The 23,103-nt window shown below is 46.2% G+C and overlaps 2 protein-coding genes across 6 annotated transcripts in view; one reads left to right on the plus strand and one right to left on the minus strand.

Annotated features, from left to right (window-relative positions):
- The first annotated feature begins 758 nt into the window (after positions 1-758).
- Positions 759-9,982, plus strand: HEBP2 (heme binding protein 2). The gene is made up of 4 exons (XM_008006872.3): positions 759-1,133; positions 1,683-1,818; positions 2,508-2,688; positions 9,413-9,982. The coding sequence occupies exons 1-4, from the start codon at positions 1,032-1,034 to the stop codon at positions 9,609-9,611; spliced, it is 618 nt and encodes a 205-aa protein (XP_008005063.1). The 5' UTR covers positions 759-1,031; the 3' UTR covers positions 9,612-9,982.
- Positions 9,983-18,522: 8,540 nt separating this feature from the next.
- The window catches only part of NHSL1 (NHS like 1), a 273,262-nt gene continuing 268,681 nt past the window's right edge, over positions 18,523-23,103 (minus strand). For all 5 annotated transcript variants that reach the window (XM_073022531.1, XM_008006865.3, XM_008006864.3 and 2 more), the window contains one exon: positions 18,523-21,301. In XM_073022531.1, coding sequence (XP_072878632.1) covers positions 20,566-21,301 — 736 coding nt within the window. In that variant the 3' untranslated portion in view covers positions 18,523-20,565. The remainder of the gene's footprint in view (positions 21,302-23,103) is intronic.

Genomic DNA, 23,103 nt, shown 5'->3' on the forward strand with positions numbered 1-23,103 from the left:
TCACCATTGCTTTTCACGTGGCCACCCTTCTGTCCGTTGGTTTTCGCGTGGGGAGGGCCTGCTGCTTCTGCGGCGGTCCCGTAGCCCCGGGGAGCCTCGGAGCTCTGGCTTCCTACGATGGGGGTCCTCTGGAGGACGCTGGAGCCGCGCCGGGTCTCCGCCGCAGGGGACAGTAACGCGGGGTCGGCCTGGCCGGCGGAGCGCGGGTGTTGGGAAACAGAGCCGCACCTCGCTCGGCTCCGGAAAGCCCTGGTAACCAAAATTCTTGAAAAGCACTAGTGTCTGGCCTCCGCACTAACTCTCCCCGAGTCCCGTTAAGCCTGGGGGGATGACTCAGAGGGTTTGGGGTCCTGTCGGGGAAGTTCAGAAACCAGAACAGTTCCAGATTCTCCCCATGTGTCTGTGGTCGCACCACCTCCTCCGCAAGGGACGCTGAAAGCTGTCTGGTACCTAGGACACCTTCTTGGGATGAGTACGGCCATTCGCCCTGGCTGAGCCCCAGGAGTGCGGGCACGGGCCGCGGGGGGCGGGTCGCCAGGCACCCCTTCTGGCCTTTCTCTGCTCGCGACGGCGCTGGGACAACCTCTTGGCGGCTCAGTGCCCGCGGTTCCCAGCGCGGTGCCCAAACCGGTTGCACAGAAACAGCGCCACCCGCGACTGCCCGCGGGGTCATCTCTGCCTGCCTTTCTCTCAAAAACAAGGGCAGGGACGGGGGCGGGAGGTGCCCCAAAAGAAGGCGGGCCGAAGTGAGGTGCGGCTCCCTGTCCCCGCGGAGGAGCCAGGGCAGGGCGCGCAACTCCGGCCGCAGCTGTCCCGGGTCGTGAGCCGGCCCCGCCTTGGTGGCGGCGCCCCCTCGCGGTCCAGAGTTAGGCGCATCGGCGGGCTTGGGTCTCCCGCCCGGCGGGGAGGAGGAACAGGGTCTGCGGGGCGGGGACTTGGGGCCGCGGCGGGGCGCGCACACGCTGGTGGGACGGCCCGGATTACGGGCCCTTGGAGCGGCTGGCCAGGGTCCCAGAGCGCCGGCGCCGCCCATGGCCGAACCGCTCCAGCCAGACCCCGGGGCCGCCGAGGACGCGGCGGCCCAAGCGGTAGAGACGCCGGGCTGGAAGGCCCCGGAGGACGCGGGCTCCCAGGTAGGCGCCGACCCAGGAGCGGAGGGGCTGGGCCAGCCTTCGGGCTGATTTGCCATGAGGCCAGCGGGTCCCATAGAGTTAAGTAAAAAGTACAATTCTTTAAATGGTCCGAGTCCCTACCCCGTATCCTACACAAACGAGAAACCCAGGTCATTTAGGTCTACCCTCCCCTCTACCCCAGCGCAGGTCCCATCTCAATTTCTTGTCTTTGCGGGGTGGTAGGGCGAGGAGGAACTGGTTACGTCCCAGAACGCGTGGTGGAACCCTCCGAAGCGAGGGGGTGTAATAGGTGCTTGTCTTTAAAGTGTGAATCGAGTCCCCAGCGTGTGGGGTTGGGGCCGCTGCGGTCCCTAATCGCAAGGAGGGGGGAACCTTGTGGAGGGGCACCTCCCAGACCTAAGGAGCGGGGACCTCGGGCTGGACCCCAGGGCGGTGCAGCCCCTAGACAGGCCAGCTGCAGGTCTACCCGAGATCATGGCTCCGATATTTTTGCATCTCACTCCTACCCTTTTAGAATTGCTTCTCGAAGTTTTCTCTGTTCCGCTTTAGCCCGGAAGTTATGAGATCCGACAGTATGGACCAGCCAAGTGGGTCAGCACGTCCGTGGAGTCTATGGACTGGGATTCAGCCATCCAGACGGGCTTTACGAGACTGAACAGCTACATTCAAGGCAAAAACGAGAAAGGTAAAAGCAGTTTTCCTTGTAATTATGCATATTGTGAAAGAGTCCCTGGGTTTCTTATTGAGTTTTAGCTTGTCAAAGAAATATCCTTTATAATAGAAAAATAAGCAAGTAATCAAAGACTTGTCTTGTTTTCAGACAAGACTCCTCAGGACCAGAGTTCCACTGGGTATTACTTTTCATCCTCTGTTCTCTGATTTTGCTGGATGAACTGGGGTTTGGTGCAACGTGTGATAAGTCCTTTTCCATGGCTAACACTTCAAGATAATTTGCTGACTGGTAGGATCAGAGACATCGGGAGGCAAGAAGGTACCAAGATTAGAAGCATCAAGTCATAGCTTTTGGTCTGGCTTTGCCGCTATTTATATTTTAGCAGGTCTCTTAGCCTGTGGGACCTCATTTTCTGAATTGTAAGAAAAAAGAGTTTACTGACCATGTAATCTCTAATTTCCCCTTTTATCTCTAAAATTAAGAATTTATGAACCCAGAATATCAGTATTACAGAAAGTGGTTTAATATGGGCAGTGAGCAGTTTAGTAATTTTGGCCTTACTGTTTTAAGATGAAAATTATCTTGAAGGTAAATATGTCAATAATGTGAAGTAAATCAAGAAACCCAGATCAAAACAGAATAGGTTAAATGTTTAAAGCTGTCAAAAATACACTAAATTTGCTTTCATTTTTATGTCACAGAGATGAAAATAAAGATGACAGCTCCAGTGACAAGCTACGTGGAGCCTGGTTCAGGTCCTTTTAGTGAGTCTACTATTACCATTTCCCTGTATATTCCCTCTGAACAGCAATTTGATCCGCCCAGGCCTTTAGAGTCAGATGTCTTCATTGAAGATAGAGCCGAAATGACTGTGTTTGTACGGTAAGTGGTAGATAATTTATAGCATTGCTGACTGCTAGTTTTACTTACAGTTTAGCTCCAATGCAATTTCAAAAGGCTTTTCACCCTTCCATAAAATTAGGTCTAATGCATTTTGTGATGTTTTCCTACTGGCATTGTTGTATATGTTACTGAGGTCTGTCACAAGATAATAATCACTTCATTTAATGAGTCTATTGCATGCCCTTCATATAAGACACGGTGCAAATTATATGCCCCCAAAACAAAAGACTGCAATATAGTTAGATCTGAACAAAAGTACCTTAAACAAAAGTCTTAGTTTGTTCAGGCTGCTGTAACAAAATACCATGGGCTGGGTAGTTTATGAAAAACAGAAATTTGTCTCTCACATTTCTGGAGACAAGGAAGTTCAAGTTTAAGGTGCCGGCAGTTTCAGTGACTGGTAAGGGCCTGTTTCCTGGTTCATAGATGGAACCTTCTCAGAAATGTCCTCATGTGGTGGAAGAGGCGAGGTAGCTTTATTGGACATGTTTTACAAGGCTCTACCCTCATGACCTAATCACTTTCCAAAGGCCTCATCTCCTAATACTATCACATTAGTGATTAGGTTTTCAAAATATGAATTTTGAGGCCCAGCACTTTGGGAGGCTGAGGCAGGTGGATCACTTTAGCCTGGGAGTTAGAGACTAGCCTGGGCAACATAGCAAGGCCCCATCTCTACTAAAAATATATATATATATCTATCTATATATATAGATAGATATATATATTAGCCAGGCCTGGTGGCACATGCCTGTGGTCCCAGCTACTTGGGAGGGTGAGGTAGGAGGATCACTTGGGCCCAGAAGGTCGAGGCTGAGTGAGCCGTAATTGCACCAATGCACTCCAGCCTGTGTGACAGAGTGAGACCCTGTCTCAGAAAAAAAAAAGGTATATATGAATTTTGGGGAGACACAAACATGGACTTCATAGCTTTCTGCCCTGACCCTGTAAAATTCATATCATCTCACATGCAGAATATATTCATTCTATCCCAATAGCCTCAAAAGTCTTAATTCATTCCAGCATCAACTCAAAAGTAAATTCATCTAAAGATCATCAAAATCAAATCTGAGGCTCAAGGTACAGTTTATCCTGAGGCCGATTCCCCTCCATCTATGAACCTGTGAAATCAAACATGTTATATGCTTCCAAAAAAAAAATGGTAGGACAGACATAGGATAAATACCACATTCCAAAATGAAGAAATGGGAAAAAAGAAATGGGTAACAGGTTCCAAATAAGTTCTAAATCTTCAGATTAATTTTCTGTGACTCAAAGCTTTTCCCTCTGGGCCCACTGGGATGAAGGTCCCACTTGTAAAGCTCTGCTGAACAGAGGTTGGGCCCCCAAGGCTTCAATTGGCCCCGCCCATGGCTTTGGATGGCCCAAACCCACTGCAGCTCTCACAGTTGGAGGAACCCCAGGGGCAGTCCTACCAGGCTCAAATTACACACCAGTGGCCCTCCCAGTCTAGTGTGCCCTGCTCCCACGGCTCTGTTAGCCATTTTCCCTATTGGGGACTCACTGCAGTAGCTTTGCTCTCACTGTGGCCCTCTGCTTGGGTCACATATCCAAGGCCCTGGGCAGCTCCATCCTTCAAGGTGGAGATAGCCACACCCCCACGGCTCGTGTACTGGCAGAGGTGGCACCACATGGATGCTGCTGAGGTTAACTGCCTGCACCTTCCGGGGGGACAGCCATAGCAGCCCAGGCCACACCTCAGCCACTGGAGCTGAACCTGGGGCATCCAAGGAGGGCTGTACTGGAATGCAGGGAACAGAGTGGTGAGGCAGTGTTGGCAGTGAGTTCCAAGGCCCCCCAGGTGCCCAAAGACCCTCCTTTGAAATTGTTCTGCCCCCGCCAGGCACTGAAACTTGGCATGTGATGGGAGAGGCAGCTCGTAATTTCTGAAATGCCTTTGGCACCGTTCTTCCATTATTCTGGAGAACAGGTCCTGGTTTCTGTTTAGATGGCAGTTCCACATTCATCTCCTTATCAAAGGGTTCCTTGGCCTTACCCTTGTTCTCTCTGGAACAAGCTTTCTCATTTCTTATAATATGGATAGGCTAAGAATTTTCCAAATGTTTAAGTTCTGCTTCCCTTTTGATTAAAAATTTACTCTTTAAATTCTCTCTTCTTATATTTAACTATCAAGAGAAGCCAGGCCACACCTTCCATTCCCATTTTGCTTAGAAAATGTTCACCCAAATATCCTGTTTCATAATTCACAAGTTGTACTGTCCACATTACACTGGGACACAAACACAGTTTCTTTGCCGTGTCATGACAAGGGTCACCTTTCCTCCAAGTTCCAATAAATGTTCCTCATTTCCATCGGAGACCTTATCGGAACGGCCTTTACCTCAAACCACCATGATCCAGTATGACTCGCACCCTCTCCTTAGACTGCCCTTGCCATCCTCAGCAGTGCCTCTGTATCTGTCACATGGTTACTGTCCTCTCCCATGTGACCCTTACAGCAGTCATGTGTGGACCGATCTGGTCCGTTAATACTTGCTTATCCTTTAACTTTCAGAGTGTCACTCTCTTGTCATTTCTGCTCTCCCATTTCTTTACCTCTGTTGGCCCCTCCTCAGCTCCCCACCCTAGGATCGCTGTTGACGCCTGTTTTAGACCCTCATTTCAGAGCCGACTTATTCTGGGCGATCCATTCATATTGTTTCAACTCCCTGAGTCAAATGATTCTCAAATCTATTAAGCGTCTCCAGATCTGATTTCCCTACTTGTTGGACATCTCTCTCTGGGGTTGGGGGAATCAAACTCAACAACCCTAAAAATGAACCTTCCCCCAATTCCCAAATCTTCTCTGATCTTATAGTGCCTGTCTCAGTCGAGGGCCTCATCAGCCAGAGAGGCTCCTTTTTTTTTTTTTTTTTTCCCTTAAGGGCCTTGCTCTGTTGTCCAGGCTGGAGTATAGTGGCATAATGATACCTCACTGCAGCTGGGAACATCTGGGCTCAAGGGATCCTCCCACTTCAGCCTCCTGAGTGGTGTGTGCCACCACCATGCCCAGCTATTTTATTATTTTTTGTAGGGACGGGATTTCACTATGTTGCCCAGGCTGGTCTTGAACTCCTGGGCTCAAGCAATCTACTTATCTCAGCCTCCCAAAGCATCGGGTTTGCAAGCATGAGCTACCATGCCCAGTCAAGGCAGCTTCCTGAGCAAGGAATTTACCGTCACCATCAGCACACTGTTCCTGACAACTGGTTCCCAAATCTGGCCCATTCACCTCAAAAATGATTGAGGGATTTGTTCCCTTCTCTCCTTCACCATTGTGACTTACTCGGGTCTTCATCTTCTAGGGACCGCACTAAGTCATCTCTGTGTACCCTAGTTCTCAGCACATGCCTGACACTCCCAGTGGATATTGGGATGTTGATTGATCTCAACTGAATAATTTCTTGACTATTTCACTTCAGTAGCCTGCAAGCCATCTTCCCTGCCACCAGTCTTTTTCTCCCCTCTTCCACACTGGGACTGTGATCTTTCTTACAACAATGACAAAAGCCCAAAATCTCTGTCGGATTCCTCGTTTCCCCAGGGAAGCTCAGATTGTTGACACAGTGCACAGTGCCACATATGACCTGGCCCAGCTCTGTCTCCAGCAGCTCCCCTTCCCATCACTTGGGCTTTTCACCCTTCATGGACCATGCCATGTTCTTCCACATCTTGTTACCTTTGACCTCAGGCACATTCGTCCACTTTTCCTTGCTAAAATTTCCTTGTTTTAAAATGCATATGATCATAGTACTTACCTATCTCATAGGGTTGCCATGAAGATCAGATGAGTTAATTTGTGTAAAACACTTGGAACATGAGCATCAGGCATTCCTAGCTCTAGCACTCTCTTTTCACTCTTTCTGGAGAGCCCACTGCCACCCTACAGTGCAAATGACACCTTTTCTGTGATGCCTTCTTCAGTTTCTCCACCTAGCTAGCTACTCTGTCCTGGTGCCCTTCCTTCTCTTCTTCTTATTCTAAGTAATAGTGACTTATTTATAGACGGAAACTTCAAGAATATGACAGCGTGTTACTATGTCCATATATTCCAGCCCCTGGCAAGGCAGGCACAATATATGTTGTCTGTGTTCTGAATAAAACTATGAATAGATCATTGTGAAACAACACACATTCAGAGAACAAAAGCTTATTTCTAATTAAAGGGTTCAATATTTGATTTTAAGGGAAAATGAATTTGAAAACAAATTCCTTTCAGGCAGAACATGCTAAGCATTGATTATTCATTAAGGAAATAAAGCATACATTTAGGAGCCAAAATGTTTCTTTTTTTTTTTTTTTTTTTGAGACAAAGTTTCACTCTTGTTGTGCAGGCTGGAATGCAATGGCCCAATCTTGGCTCACTGCAACCACTGCCTCCCAGGTTCAAGTGATTCAAGTGCTTCAGCCTCCCGAGTACCTGGGATTACAGGTGCCCCCACTATGCCCAGCTGATTTTTGTATTTTTAGTAGAGACGGGGTTTCCCCATGTTGGCCAGGCTGGTCTGGAACTCCTGACCTCAGGTGATCCACCCACCTTGGCTTCCCAAAGTGCTGGGACTACAGGCGTGAGCTACCATGCCTAGCCCAAAATGTTTCTTAACCCGTGGTTCAGAATTATATTCAGTCGACATGAAAACGATAGAACAGAAGAGTTATATCAACTCACCTGCAGTGTTTTATTTTGTATACATGTGCATGCAGAGATTCCTGCACGTGGCAGGATTAAAAGGGAACTGCATGCCAGGAATGGTTCTGGGTGCTGGGTAGACATTGTTATATAAAACAGACATGGTTTGTACCCTCGAAAGATGACACCTCATCTGAAGCGTGGTAGGATTGATTTTTTGCACTGGCACATTGATAACAGAACTTATACCAAAGAAGGCATATTAAGAAAATTTTTGTTTCTCAGTGTTTCTTATTCTTCACCCTCAAAATCAAATTCATCATGCTTGCCTGTCAGCAGCTCAGCTAGGTCAGTGCTGTCATGATTTAATCTCAGGATGTTTTTGTTTATACACTGTAAAATCTATACTTAAACTTTTATTCTCTTTTCCCACTTTTTGTTTTAAGCTTTTGACTGTCTTTTCTTCCACATTCCCATAGCAACCTCCTGCTTGGATCCTTCCTCAGCAGTCTATTATCTATCTGCCTATATTCTAATCCAGATCTGATCAAGTTGCACATTTCTGCTCAACATCCTTGGAAATAACCTCAAAAGGCCTTAGGCTAATGCACAGGGTTCTGCCTTCTAGCTCTGACTCACCTTCCTGGCCTCATTTTATGCCTCACTCTGAAAACACTTGGTATTTTTAGATCCATAGTCTCTTTCCTATCACTCCCCTTTCTTTGTTCAGCAAAACCATCCTCCATTCAGGCCCAATTCAGATGACTCTCGTTACCCCAGATTTAATCATGTCCTCAACGCTCCCACAACACTTTGATCCTGTCCTTGTTTAAAATCCTTCTCAGAGGCCGGGCATGGTGGCTCATGCCTGTAATCCCAACGCTTTGGGAAGCCAAGGCAGGTGGATCACTTGAGCTCAGGAGTTTGAGACCAGCCTGGGTAACATAGTAAGACCCTGTCTCTACCGATTTTTAAAAAAAATTAGTCCATTGTGCACCTGTGGTTCCAGCAACTCAGGAGGCTGAGGTGGGAGGACTGCTTGAGCCCAGGAGGTCAAGGATGCAGTATGCTGTCCAGCCTGGGCAACAGACAGAGTGAGACCCGGTCTCAAACAAACAAACAAACAAACCAAAAACCTCAGGATGTATAGAGAGAACTGCCAAAATGTTTCTCTCTTCCCTTGGATCATAAATTCAGAGAGGTGAAAACTATATCATATTCATCTGTAATCCAGCGCTTATTCTTTTCCCTAGGAGAGGGAAAAAGGGGCAATGTTCAAGTGAAAACTGAGTCTGGAAAAGGGGCTTCTACAGGGGTGTCAGTATAGTTCTCTGATCAGCAGCACTGGCATGAGTGTGGAAGCTTGGTAGAAATACAGACTCTCAGGCCCCACCCCAGACCTGAATCTGCATTGTAGCAAAATCCCCAGATGACCTGTATGCACATTAAAAGTTTGAGAAGCACAGGGTAGAGCACTTGAGATTGTGTAGGTTCCAAATCCACCTGTCAACAGATGGGAGGAGGGGATGCATCCTGCTGGGTTTCCTCAGTGCTTCTGAGGTCACACAGAGACCAGGAATCACAGGTAGGAGTGGTCAGTTCATCTGCTGACAGAGAGTAGCTTTTTTTATTTTTATTTTTTAAAAAAGAGTCTTGCACGCTGTCGCCCAGGCTGGAGTGCAGTGGCATGATCTCGGCTCACTGCAACCTGCACCTCCCAGGTTCAAGCGATTCTCCTGCGTCAGCCTATCAAGTAACTGGGACTACAGGCGCCTGCCACCATGCCCGGCTAATTTTTGTATTTTTATTAGAGATGGGGTTTTACCATGTTGGCCAGGCTGGTCTCGAACTCCTGACCTCAAGTAATCCGCCCACCTCGACCTCCCAAAGTGCTGGGATTACAGGCGTGAACCACCTCGCCTGGCCAAGAGGAAGTAACTTTGAAGTTGCACTTCACCCAGCATTCACGGTACCAGCACCCGCTTTTTGCTTCAGACTGACATTCACATCAGTATTAAAATCATTCACGGTTATTTCCTTTCTCCTTTGTAGGTCTTTCGATGGATTTTCTAGTGGCCAAAAGAATCAAGAACAACTTCTGACATTAGCAAGCATTTTGAGGGAAGATGGAAAAGTTTTTGATGAGAAGGTTTACTACACTGCAGGCTACAACAGTCCTTTCAAATTGCTTAATAGAAATAATGAAGTGTGGTTGATTCAAAAAAATGAACCCACCAAAGAAAACGAATGAGAAAAATGAAAGGAAGTTCCGCTGTCAGAGGCAAAACGTCTGTTTATCATAGACACCAACATGACCTCTAAGTAAAGTGCGTGTCTAGTGTCTTCTATTGAGAATACTACTATTAATGAAGCTTATTTCCAATGTGCCTTTTTAATGCTTGAAGTTTTACCTACATACACAGGTAACAGAGGACAGTAGTCTGTAAACATATAAATTGGTCATAACTATGGTGGTCTTTATTTCTGTGAGGATCTAGGGAAATTTCACGTCACTTCCCTCTTCTTCACTGCATCACAATCATATTTCCTTTTTTTCCTTGGATTTGTGTCAGTTGGATGATATCCCCTCCAGATAGTATCAATAAAAATGTTAAAGATTTATCTTGTGTGGAACCACTAGGCTGTCAGGCCCGGAGAGGTGAAATTCAGCTGGACACAAAAATCAAATTGTCTTTTGTGGCTGCCACCATTACATTCTCTGTTGTATGTATTACATTCCCTCCTGCATCCTCCCACTGCCCCACTGCACAAGAATACTCTATTTAATTCCATTTAAACGTAGTGAATTCATTCTTTTCTTTCTAGTCTCCACTTAACCCCCTAAAAATCTTGCTTTTTCCCCTAAACATTTCACTGAACTGTCACGTATTTTCATTCATTCTTGAACTCATTGTAGGGAGCCCCTGCTCTGTTCTAAGCACTCTGCTAAGGTAAGAAAATCTGTGTCCCAAGCCCCTCATCATTGACTTCCTCTTTACTAACTTCAACAACATCTTTCCACCTCCTTAACTATTTCATTCACCCTCCCACTGTGAACACGACAGATAAGGCCCCTGGCCTCATGGAGTTTACATTCTAGAGGGTGAGGGAGTTCAACACAAATAAGATACTTGAAATTGGCAAGCATGATGAAGAACTGAAATAGGGCAGTGGGGTAGAGTGTGGTTAGGTAGGGTGTGGTGGGCATCACATAAGGTGGTCAGCAAAGGCCTCTCAAGAGACAGTTGAGACTTCAATGATGAGGAGGAGTCAGATGAAAGCCAGGGGCAGACGTGACAGTGTTAAAGGGAGAGGCCATGTTTGGTACCTAGAACAAACAGCTGCACACACTGCTTGCTGAGCAAGAGAGCACTGTGGGGCACAGTCTCTCCTGATAAAGAAAACTGCTGACCTTAGGCAGGGTTTTAGGAAGGATTAACAGACTTTCAAAAGCATTTAGGAGTTGATCGAGCGTTAGTTGTGGAGATGCAGTTACCAGAGTGAGGCCGCTGCTGATTAGCATGATTTAGAAGCCTGGTTTGGAGGTGAGGTGACTGATGTGAAACTGTCATTGATTGTTTCTGGTACTTAATTGTTACTATGACCAAAGAATGGTCAGTTTTATTCTGGGATTTGAAGTTGTGGCAGACAACGTGAGGTGTGCCACTCAAATTTACCTTCAAGAAAGTACCAGCCGCCCAGTTGTGAGGGGTGTGGTTCGCTGACAGTCTCCCCTGTTACTGTCTTCAGGGTCCACAGCAGATTTCAAGATAACGACACACTATTCTATGGGAGAGAGGGGGACCTAGTCAAAACTGAGCAAGGCAGTGGTAGCTGACAGCATGCTTTTTTTCTGGCAACTTCCAGCCAATAACTGAGCAAGGTGGTGGTATAAGACCTAGCCATTTAGGCCAGGTGCAGTGGCTCGCATCTGTAATTCCAGCACTTTGGGAGGCTAAGGTGGGAGGATTGCTTGAGCCCAGCAGTTCAAGACCAGTCAAAGCAACCTAGTGAGACTGTCCAAAAAATAAAAAATTAGCCAAGTGTGGTGGCACACGCCTGTAGTCCCAGCTACTTAAAAGGCTGAAGTGAAAGGATTGCTTGAGCTTAGGAGGCGGAGGTTACAGTGAGTCATGATCATGCCACTGCACTCCAGCCTGGGTGACAGAGTGAGACTCTGTCTCAGGAAGAAAAAAAAAAAAAAGACCTAGTCATTTCTACCAGCTTGAAACCCCTCTAATAAACAGTCTCTGCTCTGGAGCTTTTTGGTGGGCTGGTAGAGACTTTGTTAGATTCTACAGTTCCTCTGCTCAATCCTGCTTTTCCCTTTTCCTTTCAGAGATGTCACTTCACCAGTTTTGTACTCCTAACTCCATCTCAGCCTAAAATTGGCACAATTGGTACCAGTGGCCCACGAATGTAGGTGGTAAGACAGCATTAGCAGGCTGAGTGACTCACTGTCTGGCTGGCTCGGAGGCCCCCATCCCTGGTGGATAGGTGACACAGACAGTCCCTGGCACAATGATGAAGACTGCAGATGAAATGGCATGCTGCTACAAGGGAACGCAATGACTGCTGGGTGATTTGGGTGTCTCAAATATGGGAAGGGTGGATGAAAGAGACAAGGACAATGGGCTTCCATGGTTATTGCTGAGCTGGATTGACATCCTGCAAGTGGATAATGAAAAACTGAGGTCAGTTAACAAACAAAACCAAGTGTGAGCAGCAGAGTCTCTGTGGTAGCTTGCCAACGAGTCCTCATCTCATGCTGTAGCCAAGCAGAGCAAGCTGAAGGTCAAGCACAGGATTCCATGGTAAAGGTAGCTAACAGCCAACAGATACTCAACCAAGCCAGGCCTGTTAGATCAAGGTCAGAATCAAACGTGGGAACCTAAAACATGGGATGGGGGCATTTAGTGGATATTCCCAACCATTTGACTCCCTAGGAGACTCCCTGAATATTCAGAGCCTGCAGAAGAGGCCCACCCTTCCCCATGAAGAGCTGGAACTACCCTCCCTCCCTGCCTCTCCCCTAACACAAGGGGATTCAGTGTCCAAGGTCTTTCCCCATGAAGCAACAGGTGCCCCTCAAGATTGGTCCCTCCCCTTCTCCTGGCTACCAGGCCTATAACAAGACTGGAGTCAGAACATAACTGATTGCAGCTGAGGGGTCTGATGAGGGAGAAATGGACTCTATGCCAGAGGAGCCACCTAACCTGGTGGCATGTACTGCAGGGGGGGCAGGAGTATACTCTTGGGACTGGATCCTGAGGGTGCTTGGTCAAAGGGGCTGGGTTTTTACAACTAAAGGGGAGGGTATATTGACTTGGGGCTCTCAGGATACAGGATTTCACACCATGAGAAAAATGCCAGGAGATAATACAGACTCACTGCTCTAGGGTGGCTTTGTAGAAGCCTAGAAAGAGTGATCAAAATGTTGAAATGCCTGAATGGCTGGAACAAACAATAGAGAAAGGAATGAGAAGGCTCAGGGAAGGGAGCCTGCTGGCATGGATACATGAGGCAAGGGGACCCATCAGACAATTATGTTCCACGGGAAGGCCCAGGGGACCCATCCTTCAGCAAGGCCGCTGGGAATGCACTGGTGAGCAGGCTTGAGCATCATGAAGGAGCTCAGCGGTGGCTCTCCTTGGCAGGCTGGGACTGGCAGGAAAGACTGTGATGGAACTTCGCTCGCTGAGAGCAATGTGGATGATGATAAGACCTTGAAGAGCCCAGGTGGCAGTGCCAGCCACAGAAGCCAGGGTGCCATCAGTATCCTGTTAACCACTAAGCTCCAAATGGCAGCCAAGGGGCCCTGACCTGTAAAGTCTCATGGAAATAGTTGGTAGAACGAGGCATTCCTAGGGACAAAACAGCTGACTAATCAACAAGGGTAAGGCTTTATATATAATCAAAAGCAAGCAAGAACTGATGAGCAGGGGACTGAGAGAGATCACTCCAATTAAAAAACAAAAACACGATTCCTTGCCAGTTTCTAGTTGTTTTCTGACCCAGAGCTCATTAATTGCAGAGGTGACTGTACCCTAGGGGAAAGTTTCCTGCAACATTGCAGCAGGTGTACACAGTAATGATCCCCTCATTCTTTTTCTAAAGGATCTATGGCCGTTTACTCAGGTGGCTCTACCCTGGGGAAAGAGGAATACCTGGATACGTCAGGGTCCAAGTTAACATCTGATACCCACTAACCCAAAGTGTCATTACAGTTCCTCCTCTTCCCATTAAAATGGGAGCATACAGAGGTTAGAAAGTAAATGTAGTTCTAATCAAAGTTTGGCTTACAGCAGATCTCCTGGGCCTGCAGGTTATCTGATTGGTTATCTGCCTAATTCCTGAATGTATAATTGAGACTGACATCCTTGGCAGGCAGCATAACCCCTACATTTGTTCCTTGACCTGTGGGGAAAGAGTATAAGCTTCTAAACTCCATCTCCTCCAATCAGGGCAGTAAACCATGATCAATATTGCTTTGAACAGTGTTTTTTAAGCACCTCAGGTGAACATCTGCTTTTGGCCATGATGAAATGGGAACCCAATTTACCCGTCCCTCTTAAACAACTGAAAACGCAGACAAAATATATGAAACAATGGTTTTCAGACACTGAAAGTTCATAGTACAGGACTGTGATCTCTGAGAGAAGGGGGAATAATGAGGTGAGTCCAGTGATTGCTCAAGCTAATGGCCTGGAGGCAGTTTCTAGGCAGCAAAGCAGGGAGGGGGAAGCCAGAGACCAGTGGTCCTATTGTGTTGAAGAGATGGAGATCAGTGTTACTGGAGGCCAAGGTGAGTAAGTGAGAGGAGAGAAGGAAGCAGCACACATAAACAGTGCTGTAGATCTGCAGTGGGTCCCCTAGAGTCCTTGGTTGAGTGAAGGTGTAAGAAGAAACTACCTAAGCCAAGAAATGAGTAACTGGAAAGTAGTAGAGTAAATAATTTACAGATCATCTACAGGGCTGCGAAAAGTTTGGGTTTCCATTAGCCATAGTAGAAATAACTCATAATGCATGGGTCATCAGGTGAAGTCCTCCAAAGGGTGTTGCCTTAGTTTTGAGGTCAAATTATTCCTAGACCAAAGGCTTCTTTGGACTTCCCCTTGACTTAAAGGCAAGCCTTGGAAGGATCAAACTAATTTCAAGAAACTTAACTGTGACTCAGAATAAAGCCCAATACCATTTACAGGAATATAACAAAATCCACCAACAAACAACATAACACTCATAATTCCCAACATCCAGTAAAAAAAAGTACTGGAAACAAAGAGAAATATAAATTATGGCCCATAATTAGGAAAAAAAGAGAGTAATCATTAGAAGTAGACCCAGAAGTGACACATATGAAGAAATTAGCAGCTTAAATTATGTGATGTGGCAGATCTTACGTACTGGAGGTAGGGGAAAGAAGATGCAGTGTGAACAGATGACAAGGCCCAGTGAGAGAATCACAGTGCAGGTCCCTGGGGCCCTGAAGCAAGGTGGTTCTAACTGCAGGAGAGAATCATATGCTTTTTGTAAAACAGCCTCTGCTGTGCTACTGGGCCCTCGTAGAGGCGGAACTTTGAGACCCAGTGATGCTGTGTCCGGAATTGCCCATCTTAACTGGGTCCTGTGGGAAGCACCAAATCATAAGCTAGTAGGATCAACCACCGTCCATTGGAAGATGGAAATGATATATACAGGAGCAGTTCCAAGCTGGACTGGAGGACATAAGCAAACTGCAAGAGCAATGATCCCAACCACCATGTCTGAACAGTGGCACCTACATCACCCCTCCCTGTGGTTGTTGGAGGACCTGTATAATCCACTGAAGGAAGAGGAATGCATGGGCTTGGTTTATTGATTAGTCATCTTATTCTGTAGTTGCAAGCTGAAAATGGACCCTCACTCAAAGGTGACATTGAAAAATGGGAAAAAAATTGCAATCTTACTGTAAAAACCAGGCAGAATTTTTTGAGGTACACTGGATCATTCACTTTGTGAGGGAGGACAGGTAAAATATTTATGGAAATAGCAGAAAATGGCCTGCCAGCTGATTAGGAGTTTGGGAGGAAAAAACATGGATGATTAGGAGGTCTGGGGTAGAGGCATGTGGATGGGCATATTGAATGGACACAGAACTTGAAAAACTGTATGACATGTTAATGCCCACCAGATAGCACCCACCACAGAAGAGGCACTAAACAACCAAGTAGACGAAATGACTTAGCCTGTTGTATTAGCTTTTGCCAGTGCCCACCTCAGTGCTGGTAAAATGCGTACACAAAGTGGCAGTGGTGGCAAAGATGGAGGCTATGCATGGAACCCAGCAACATGCACTCCCACTTACCAAGGCCAACTTAGACACTGCTCACTCTCACTATCCAACCTGCCAGCATTAGATACCAATACTGAGACCCCGATGAGGCTGTGAGGACCAACTCGTCACTTGATAGCAAATTCACTATGGTGGGTTCATTCTTTCCTAGAAGCACCGGCAGTTTACTCACACAAGGACAGACTTCCTATTCTAGGTATGTGGTTCCTTTTGGGCCTACGGGGTCCTGAACACAATCTAGGGACTTATAAAAACATCTGATCTGTCAACATGGACTTGCTGAATACGTGATCTATACATGTTAACACCCAATCCGGGAGAGTTCGCCACTGGCCATAGGATCCACGTCTCCTATCACATACTGCACCACCTAGAAGCTGCTGGCCTGATGGAACGTTGACATTGCCTGCTTTAGCGCCAGGTGGGAGACAATACCCTGCCAAGATGTGCCACCATCTCCTGCACACGGTATACTTATTGAATCAGAAAGCCTGTATGATGTTGTGTCTACGACAGGAATATATAGATTTCAGAACCAAGGAGTGGAGGCAGGAGTGACCCCACTTACCATCACACCCAATGAACCATTGAGGGACTTAGTACTTCCCACGCCCGAAACTCTGGGTTCTACAGCATCAGAAGTCCTAGTTCTCAGAGAGTGTATACCTTCTCTAGGCAATATTGCAAGAATTCCATTGAACTACAGTCTGCTGCTACTATGTGGGCACTTTGGACTCTTTGTGTTCAGGGACCAGTAGGCAAGAAGTCACCATCTAGTCAAGGGTAATTTAGCATGAACTGCAAGAGTAGGTAAGCCTGCTGTCAGAGGATGGGGGCAAGAGCAGTGTGTGTGGAACTTAGCAGATCCACTGGAGGCACCCTCTGTACTCCTCACCCAGCTGTAACTGAATGAACTAGTGCAGCAACCCTGGTCTGAGAAGGGTTTGGCTCCCAGGAGCTCAGGACCCTCAGGAATGAGAGCTTGGTTTATACTATCAAAAAAGCCACCAAGACCAGCAAAGATGACAGTTGAGGGTGAGGGGAATTTAGAATGAAAGCAGGGAGTAATGAGGACCAGTTGTGGTTCCAAAACCATTTGCAGGAAGGTGCTCTAGTTGGTCCTACCAAACTCCTCTTTCAACATTTATCCTCAGGAAGAGACTGGAACAGTCACTCTCTGCGTGTTTTTGGGGAAATGGATCCACAGAGGCAAGGGGTGGACCGTGGCAGGCATGGGGAGATGCCATTGAGATCCCCCTTCAAGACAAGACATGCCATCCAGCTGCAAGGAGTGTGGGTAGCTGGCAGCCACCAGCTGCTACTTCACCAGGATCCACCTTAGCTTTCAAGCTGAAGTGACACTATTCTCAAGACAGGAGGGGTTGGTGGCCAGTGATTTCACTAAATTATGGAAATTGAGAGCATGCTTTTCTCTGGGGGGGCTCTTGCCAAAGACCAAGCAAGGCGGTGGTACCAGGACCTAGCTGTTTCAGTCCAACACAGGACTCCTCCAATGAGTGACCTTTTTCCCAGAGCTTCCCTGGGATAGCGGATCGCCTGCTCTCCCTGCCTCGTCCTGCTTCCTCTTTTCCTTTCAAAGGTGCTTACTCCAATAATAAAACCTTTGGTATTCTAACTATCTCAGTGTCTACTTGTTGATGAATCTAAACTGGCAGTGGGATCATGCCCCTAACTGATAGCTCAACCACATTTTCTATCTTTGGGCCTCCTTGTCTTTACTTAGCACATGAGAAGCATTTATTAGGACTTCTTTTTCCATTGCTGAACAAATGACTACAGATTGCTCTACTCCTTGTTCTGTGAGTAAAGGCTGGCCGCTGTGGAAGGTAGGTCAGAGCAGGCAACTGAGAGAAACTATCACAGTTACCGAATGGCTTATTAAGGAAAGTGGCGCAAGAATCAGGTCCATATTTCATTCAAATGACCCTCCGTTCCCCCAACAATATCCTCACATCTGCCAAAGCAAATTACATCAAATCTGCTGTGCTCATTTGATGATGGAATCAGCATGACATGCAGGCTGAACCCCTACTACGGCAGAACCAAGAAAGTCACGCTTTCCCCTCTCCTCCTAAGATGCTGCCCTGATGGGTGGGGAGAAATATGGAGACACAGAAACATCTCCTTTTCACTGTGATTCTCCTACGGAATATACTGTCAACCCCACAGGAAAAGCAAGAGTTCAATCAAGATTCTTCAGAAATAGTATGATGGCAGAAAGCAGATCACATTGAGGTTGTTTTCAACTGACAGACCAAACAGTCATTTGTTTCTCTCCCCCACTGATAGTAAAAATAAAGTGGAAATAATTTAGGGCTAGGGCTTCTGTCTATGATTATCTGGAACTTAAAGTATCAGGATATGAGAGCCATCAGATCTACCCCTGTGGAGCTTTTGAATAGGATATGGTCCGTAACAGAAGCAGGCCCCATGGAGTGGAGTAGCCATGCGGAAGGTGCCATGTTTCAGGGATGAATCTCGATTCTTCTCTCCCTGTATTTCATCCATGCCTGTGAGAAGTTGTCACATCTCTCCACATGCCATGTCATCTGAACCGCCAGGCGATAGGTTATTCGTACTTTATTCCAAAGTCCAGAGGACACGATGTGGAGTTGTTTTTCCATGTGCCCTGGTAGATGGCGCCATCCAGTGTCTATGATGTTCCACCTCCTCTCTGTTGGGTCCTCACCTCCCCCAGAGACCTTCTGGTCTCACTGCTTTTCTGTTTGTATCCAGCAAAACACTCAGCAATTCTGTACAAGAAGACCTATCTCATTATTCAAAAAAATACATGTATAAACAAAAAGAAATGTTTCAGATATTTACTTTACAATTATTTTATTCAAAGCAAATTAAATACAAATGTGTATTTTTCATTAAAAATGGGGATCTAAAAATAGTTTTATAATTAGTGTTATGTTGCGTTTATCTTTGCATAAATTATGTATTAAAGGTTTCTGATATCCATATACATTCTAGTCTTTTTTAGGCAGCTATGAGAAGATTTCATATTCAAAAGCCAACGCCAGTTTTCTAAAGAACAAACGATCTTTGTGCCAAATTAGTAGACAATTGCTCTAAATCTCTGGTCTTGATTTCTGGTTGTGTGAAGAGCAGTGTTTTGTTTTTTTTCAGAGAAGGGAAAGAGTCTTCATTCTTTAGGTTTGTTTTTGCCTCCAAGACATTTCTAAATGGGAATCTAAAGTTTTAGTTTATAAGTCTCATAATGACTTGACCCGTGCAGTCCAACTTTTAGATACTTTCATACCCCCCAAAAGCTGGCAGGTGGTAGTTGCACTAGATTCAGACCAACAGTCTCCACATTATCATCCTAGGTCCTTCTAATGAAGACGACAATCCTCTGGCTTATTTAACAAATGAAGTCTAAGTACATGGAAGTTAAGGGAGTAAGGGTGGGGGTAATGAGATTATTACATTAAAATAAAGACTTGGCACACTTGTGTCCCATGTCTAAAACTGTTGAAAATCTGACTGGAGAAGATTATAAGATAATTAGCAACTCAATTATTTATAAACAAATATAAAAACGCACAAACCAAATGATGCAAAAAAACCTTTTTAATCTAAAAATTCATTTCCCAGGGCTAATTGATAGCCAGGCCCTACCAATTTTTATCAGTTTATTTGACTAACAAGAGCTATTCAGCATTTTCTTCAAAGTAAGATAATATATAATAGATTTTGATAAATCTTTCTGAATTAGGACATGATACTGTAGGCAGTTCAAGGAAAAAAAAAATAGCCATAACTTTTTCTTTGGTATAACCAAAAGGATATCCAAAAGTTAGCAGATGTTGACATTTCAAGTGACAGGAAATTGCCTAATGGAAGTTTAAACTCTGGTTAAAAACAACAACAAAACTGTTGTAAAAGGAAAAGCCCCACCCATAGTTCTGTAGTGCAAGTTTTCAAATTTAATTCTGAAAAATAATTTTATTTCATAGGCAGAAAACAAACTCCAGCAGTGTATCACTTACTCCTCTAAAAACCCTTCCCCTCTCTGTATGTCCACACCGTCACTTCAGTTGTCAATGACCTCAGCTGCTACTCAAGGAGGAAATTCATTAAAAAATTACCCACACTTCTAAAAATCAGGCTACAATTGTGTGTATGTGGCTGCACAGCAGCAGGCACCAGGTTACAGCGTTGCCACTTCTACATGTTTGTCATTTTTACAAAAAAGAAGCAAAGTCTACCTCCCCTAGAAAAAAGTACCTGAACCAATTAGTCACTTAGCCCCTTCCCAGCCTCTCTGTGCTCACCAGACCTGCCTCACCTCAGCAGCACACGTGTGCATATATCTGTGTGTTCTGTGCATTAAGATCCAGCAACTCTACTGCCTCTTTCTTAGAAGTAACATCTTCTCCTTTCTTACGGAACTCGCTGATTTCCACAAACGTAATGCTCTGAAAGCAATTACCATCCAGTCCAGAGTAACTCCGTTACTCTATCAAGCTTAACTCTGGCTTGCTTTCCTCTATTTCTGTACATGTTGTTTGTGTATACATGTATTTTTAAAAAATTAAGATGTGTTGAAAATGCACACACACACCCAGCATTCAGCAAAAAAAAAAAAAAAAAAAAAAAAAGATCTTCCCCAGGAAGCACTTTCAGAAGTTTAAGCTTCTACTTGTTCTTAAGCCACAGGGCAAGTGCCAAGTGAGTCCTAAATAACCCTTCACTCACACTGCAGGGCTGGCAACCCCGGGCCCATAGCACAGAAACAGCGTGGGATCCCCGGGTGAGCCAGGGAAGGGCGCCTAGCAGGCTTCCTAGAGTGCTGCATTGCTCATCTCCCCCCGTGTCACCTGGGAGAGTTATGTTCTTGGCCCTAACTCTCCTCACTCAGAGAACCGCCACACTGCGGGGAGGGCTCTCTGCCCTCTGCACTGGCTGTCCCATCCACGGGGCCAGGGGCCTGGGGCTGCAGAGAGGCGGCAGGCCCCTCCCCACAGAGCAGGCTGCCCTCGTCCATCTCCTCCCTCGCTAGTCCATCCAGGGAACATCCCTCCGCAGCGCCCAGAACCCCGCGGGCTACGCTGTCCACAGGCTCCACGGCCTCCCCTTCTCCCTCCGAGATGACGGTCATGGGGCTGCTCTGGATCCGGTTCCGCATGCTGTACCTGCTGCTGGCGGCACAAGGCGGTGTTCGGCTGCGGCCGTATCTGGGGCCGGAAAAGGACAGACTCCGAGGCATCAAGCCTTCATTCTTGGCCCACTCCTCCTGCGCCCTTCTGTTTTTGCTTGGGGAACAGCTTGACGGGCTCTCGGGGGCATCTGGTGAAGGTTCTGACCTTGACCTCTGGAATCTAGGGTCTGTGTTCTTGAGCATTTCTGCTGCAGACATGCGGGCGCTGGTGTCTGAACGACTGCCCTTTTTTAGCAGCAGAGCTTTGAAGTTGTCACTGCTGGTGCTGCTCTTTCGGATGCTTCTCTGAATCGATCCCACTTGCTTTGGAGAGGCCAGGCTCGGGGCAGCGCCGGTGGGTGTCACGGGCGGGGAGGGAGAATGGTTTCGGGAGTGGTCATCATCTGAATCTCTACGGCCGAGGACTTTCCTTTTGGATCTGAGATTTAATAACATTAAGAAAAAGGTTATTTCCCATGGGAACACAGACTGTCAGCCACAACCACTCTGCTTCTCTTATTGCATCTTCAGGTCACCATCTACTTCAGATTCACTTTCAAAAAATTTATTTTTCACTGGGCACAGTGGCTCACACCTGTTATCCCAGCATTTTGGGAGGCCAAGGTGGGAGGATCACCTGAGCTTAGGAGTTCAAGACCAGCCTGGGCAACACAGTAAGACCTTACCTCTATTCAAAAAAAAAAAAAAAAAAAAAAGAAAGAAAGAAAGAAAGAAAAATTAATAAATGCATATTTATTTATTTATTTAAGACAGAGTCCTGCTCTGTTGCCCAGGCTGGAGTGCAATGGCACAATCTCAGCTCACTGCAACCTCCGCCTCCCAGGTTCAAGCGATTCTCCTGCCTCAGCCTTCTGAGTAGCTGGGATTACAGGTGCCCACCACCACACCCAGTTAATTTTTGTATTTTTAGTAGAGATGGGATTTTGCCATGATGGCCAGGCTGGTCTCGAAGTCCCGACCTCAGGTAATCTGCCTGCCTCAGCCTCCCAAAGTGCTGGGATTACAGGCGTGAGCCACTGTGCCCTGCAAATAATTTATTTTTAACTTTGGAAAATTTCAAACACCCACCAAAAAAAGAACAGCTCATTGCAAGACCACATGAGCCCATAACACACCTATGATAATCATGAATTAGGGTCACCCTTCTTTTGTCTCCACCGTCCCTATTTGAAACAAATCTTAGACACTGTATTAACTTACTTTGGATAGGACTAAAAGTTTTAATAATGGCCAGTTTTCCTTGATCTCTCCTAGATGGGCTGATCTGGAGTGAATTTCACATGCTGACCCTCCTTTCTTTCTACGCTTCCTTTTCTTGTTCCATGCCAGAATATCCCCTGTACTAAGATGTACCCTACTCCAGGTCCGAGAACAACTCCTGAGCTTCACACTCTCAGTTATTTTAGAAGTTGCCATTAGACCAGTCTTCCTCAGCTCTTCCAGGACCATGTGCCAACTTCTAAAATCCAGCCTTCCAGAAAACAAAGGTGAAACCTCTGTGCCAGACCTTGCTTCATGACTGACTCAGCACTGATCAAGAAAATGTGAGGGGTGGGGTGGGGAAGATGAAGCGGCAATCAAAGAAAGTTGAAGGTTTCCTGTCGATATTTCTTGTCCTGAGTCTCTAAGAACCTCACTGTTCAATGTGCTTTCCACTGACAGTGACAAAGAGATGATAAAGCCAATGAACCAAGTGGCCCCTTGCTGGTCTCTTCACGACAACAACTCAGTGTGTGTCTCTTAGCTAAGTGCAGGACAACTTGCTTTAAGGAAACTCGACACAGTTAACAGAATAAAGACGTGGGTATATCTCTTTTCCTGCTAAAAAATTGTAGAACATGTAGCAGGGAAAGGTTGAGAGTATGATTCTGTACATACAGATTAAGAGTTGAAACCAGACTCTTCCCACCTCTCGCTGTGTGACCTGGGACAAATTACCCATGTGTGCTGTGCCTCCTCACTTATAAGATACCAACTTCACAGGTTTGTGAAGATTAAGTGAAATAAAGAAGCTACGTGGCTCCCACTGCTAAAGCTTCCTTGTTCCGTCGCCTTGGACAAGTTAACATTTCTGACTGTGTATTTTTCCTATCACAAAAAGGGGAATAACAGTATATAGGTCACAGTTTGTCAGTACACGTGAATGCAGTAATAGCCATAATTGGTCAGGCATAGAGCAGGTGCTTAACAAACCTTTGAATGTCACATAGAAAACGGATT

The sequence above is a fragment of the Chlorocebus sabaeus genome, chromosome 13, assembly GCF_047675955.1.
Source record: "Chlorocebus sabaeus isolate Y175 chromosome 13, mChlSab1.0.hap1, whole genome shotgun sequence".
Classification (NCBI taxonomy): Eukaryota; Metazoa; Chordata; class Mammalia; order Primates; family Cercopithecidae; genus Chlorocebus; species Chlorocebus sabaeus.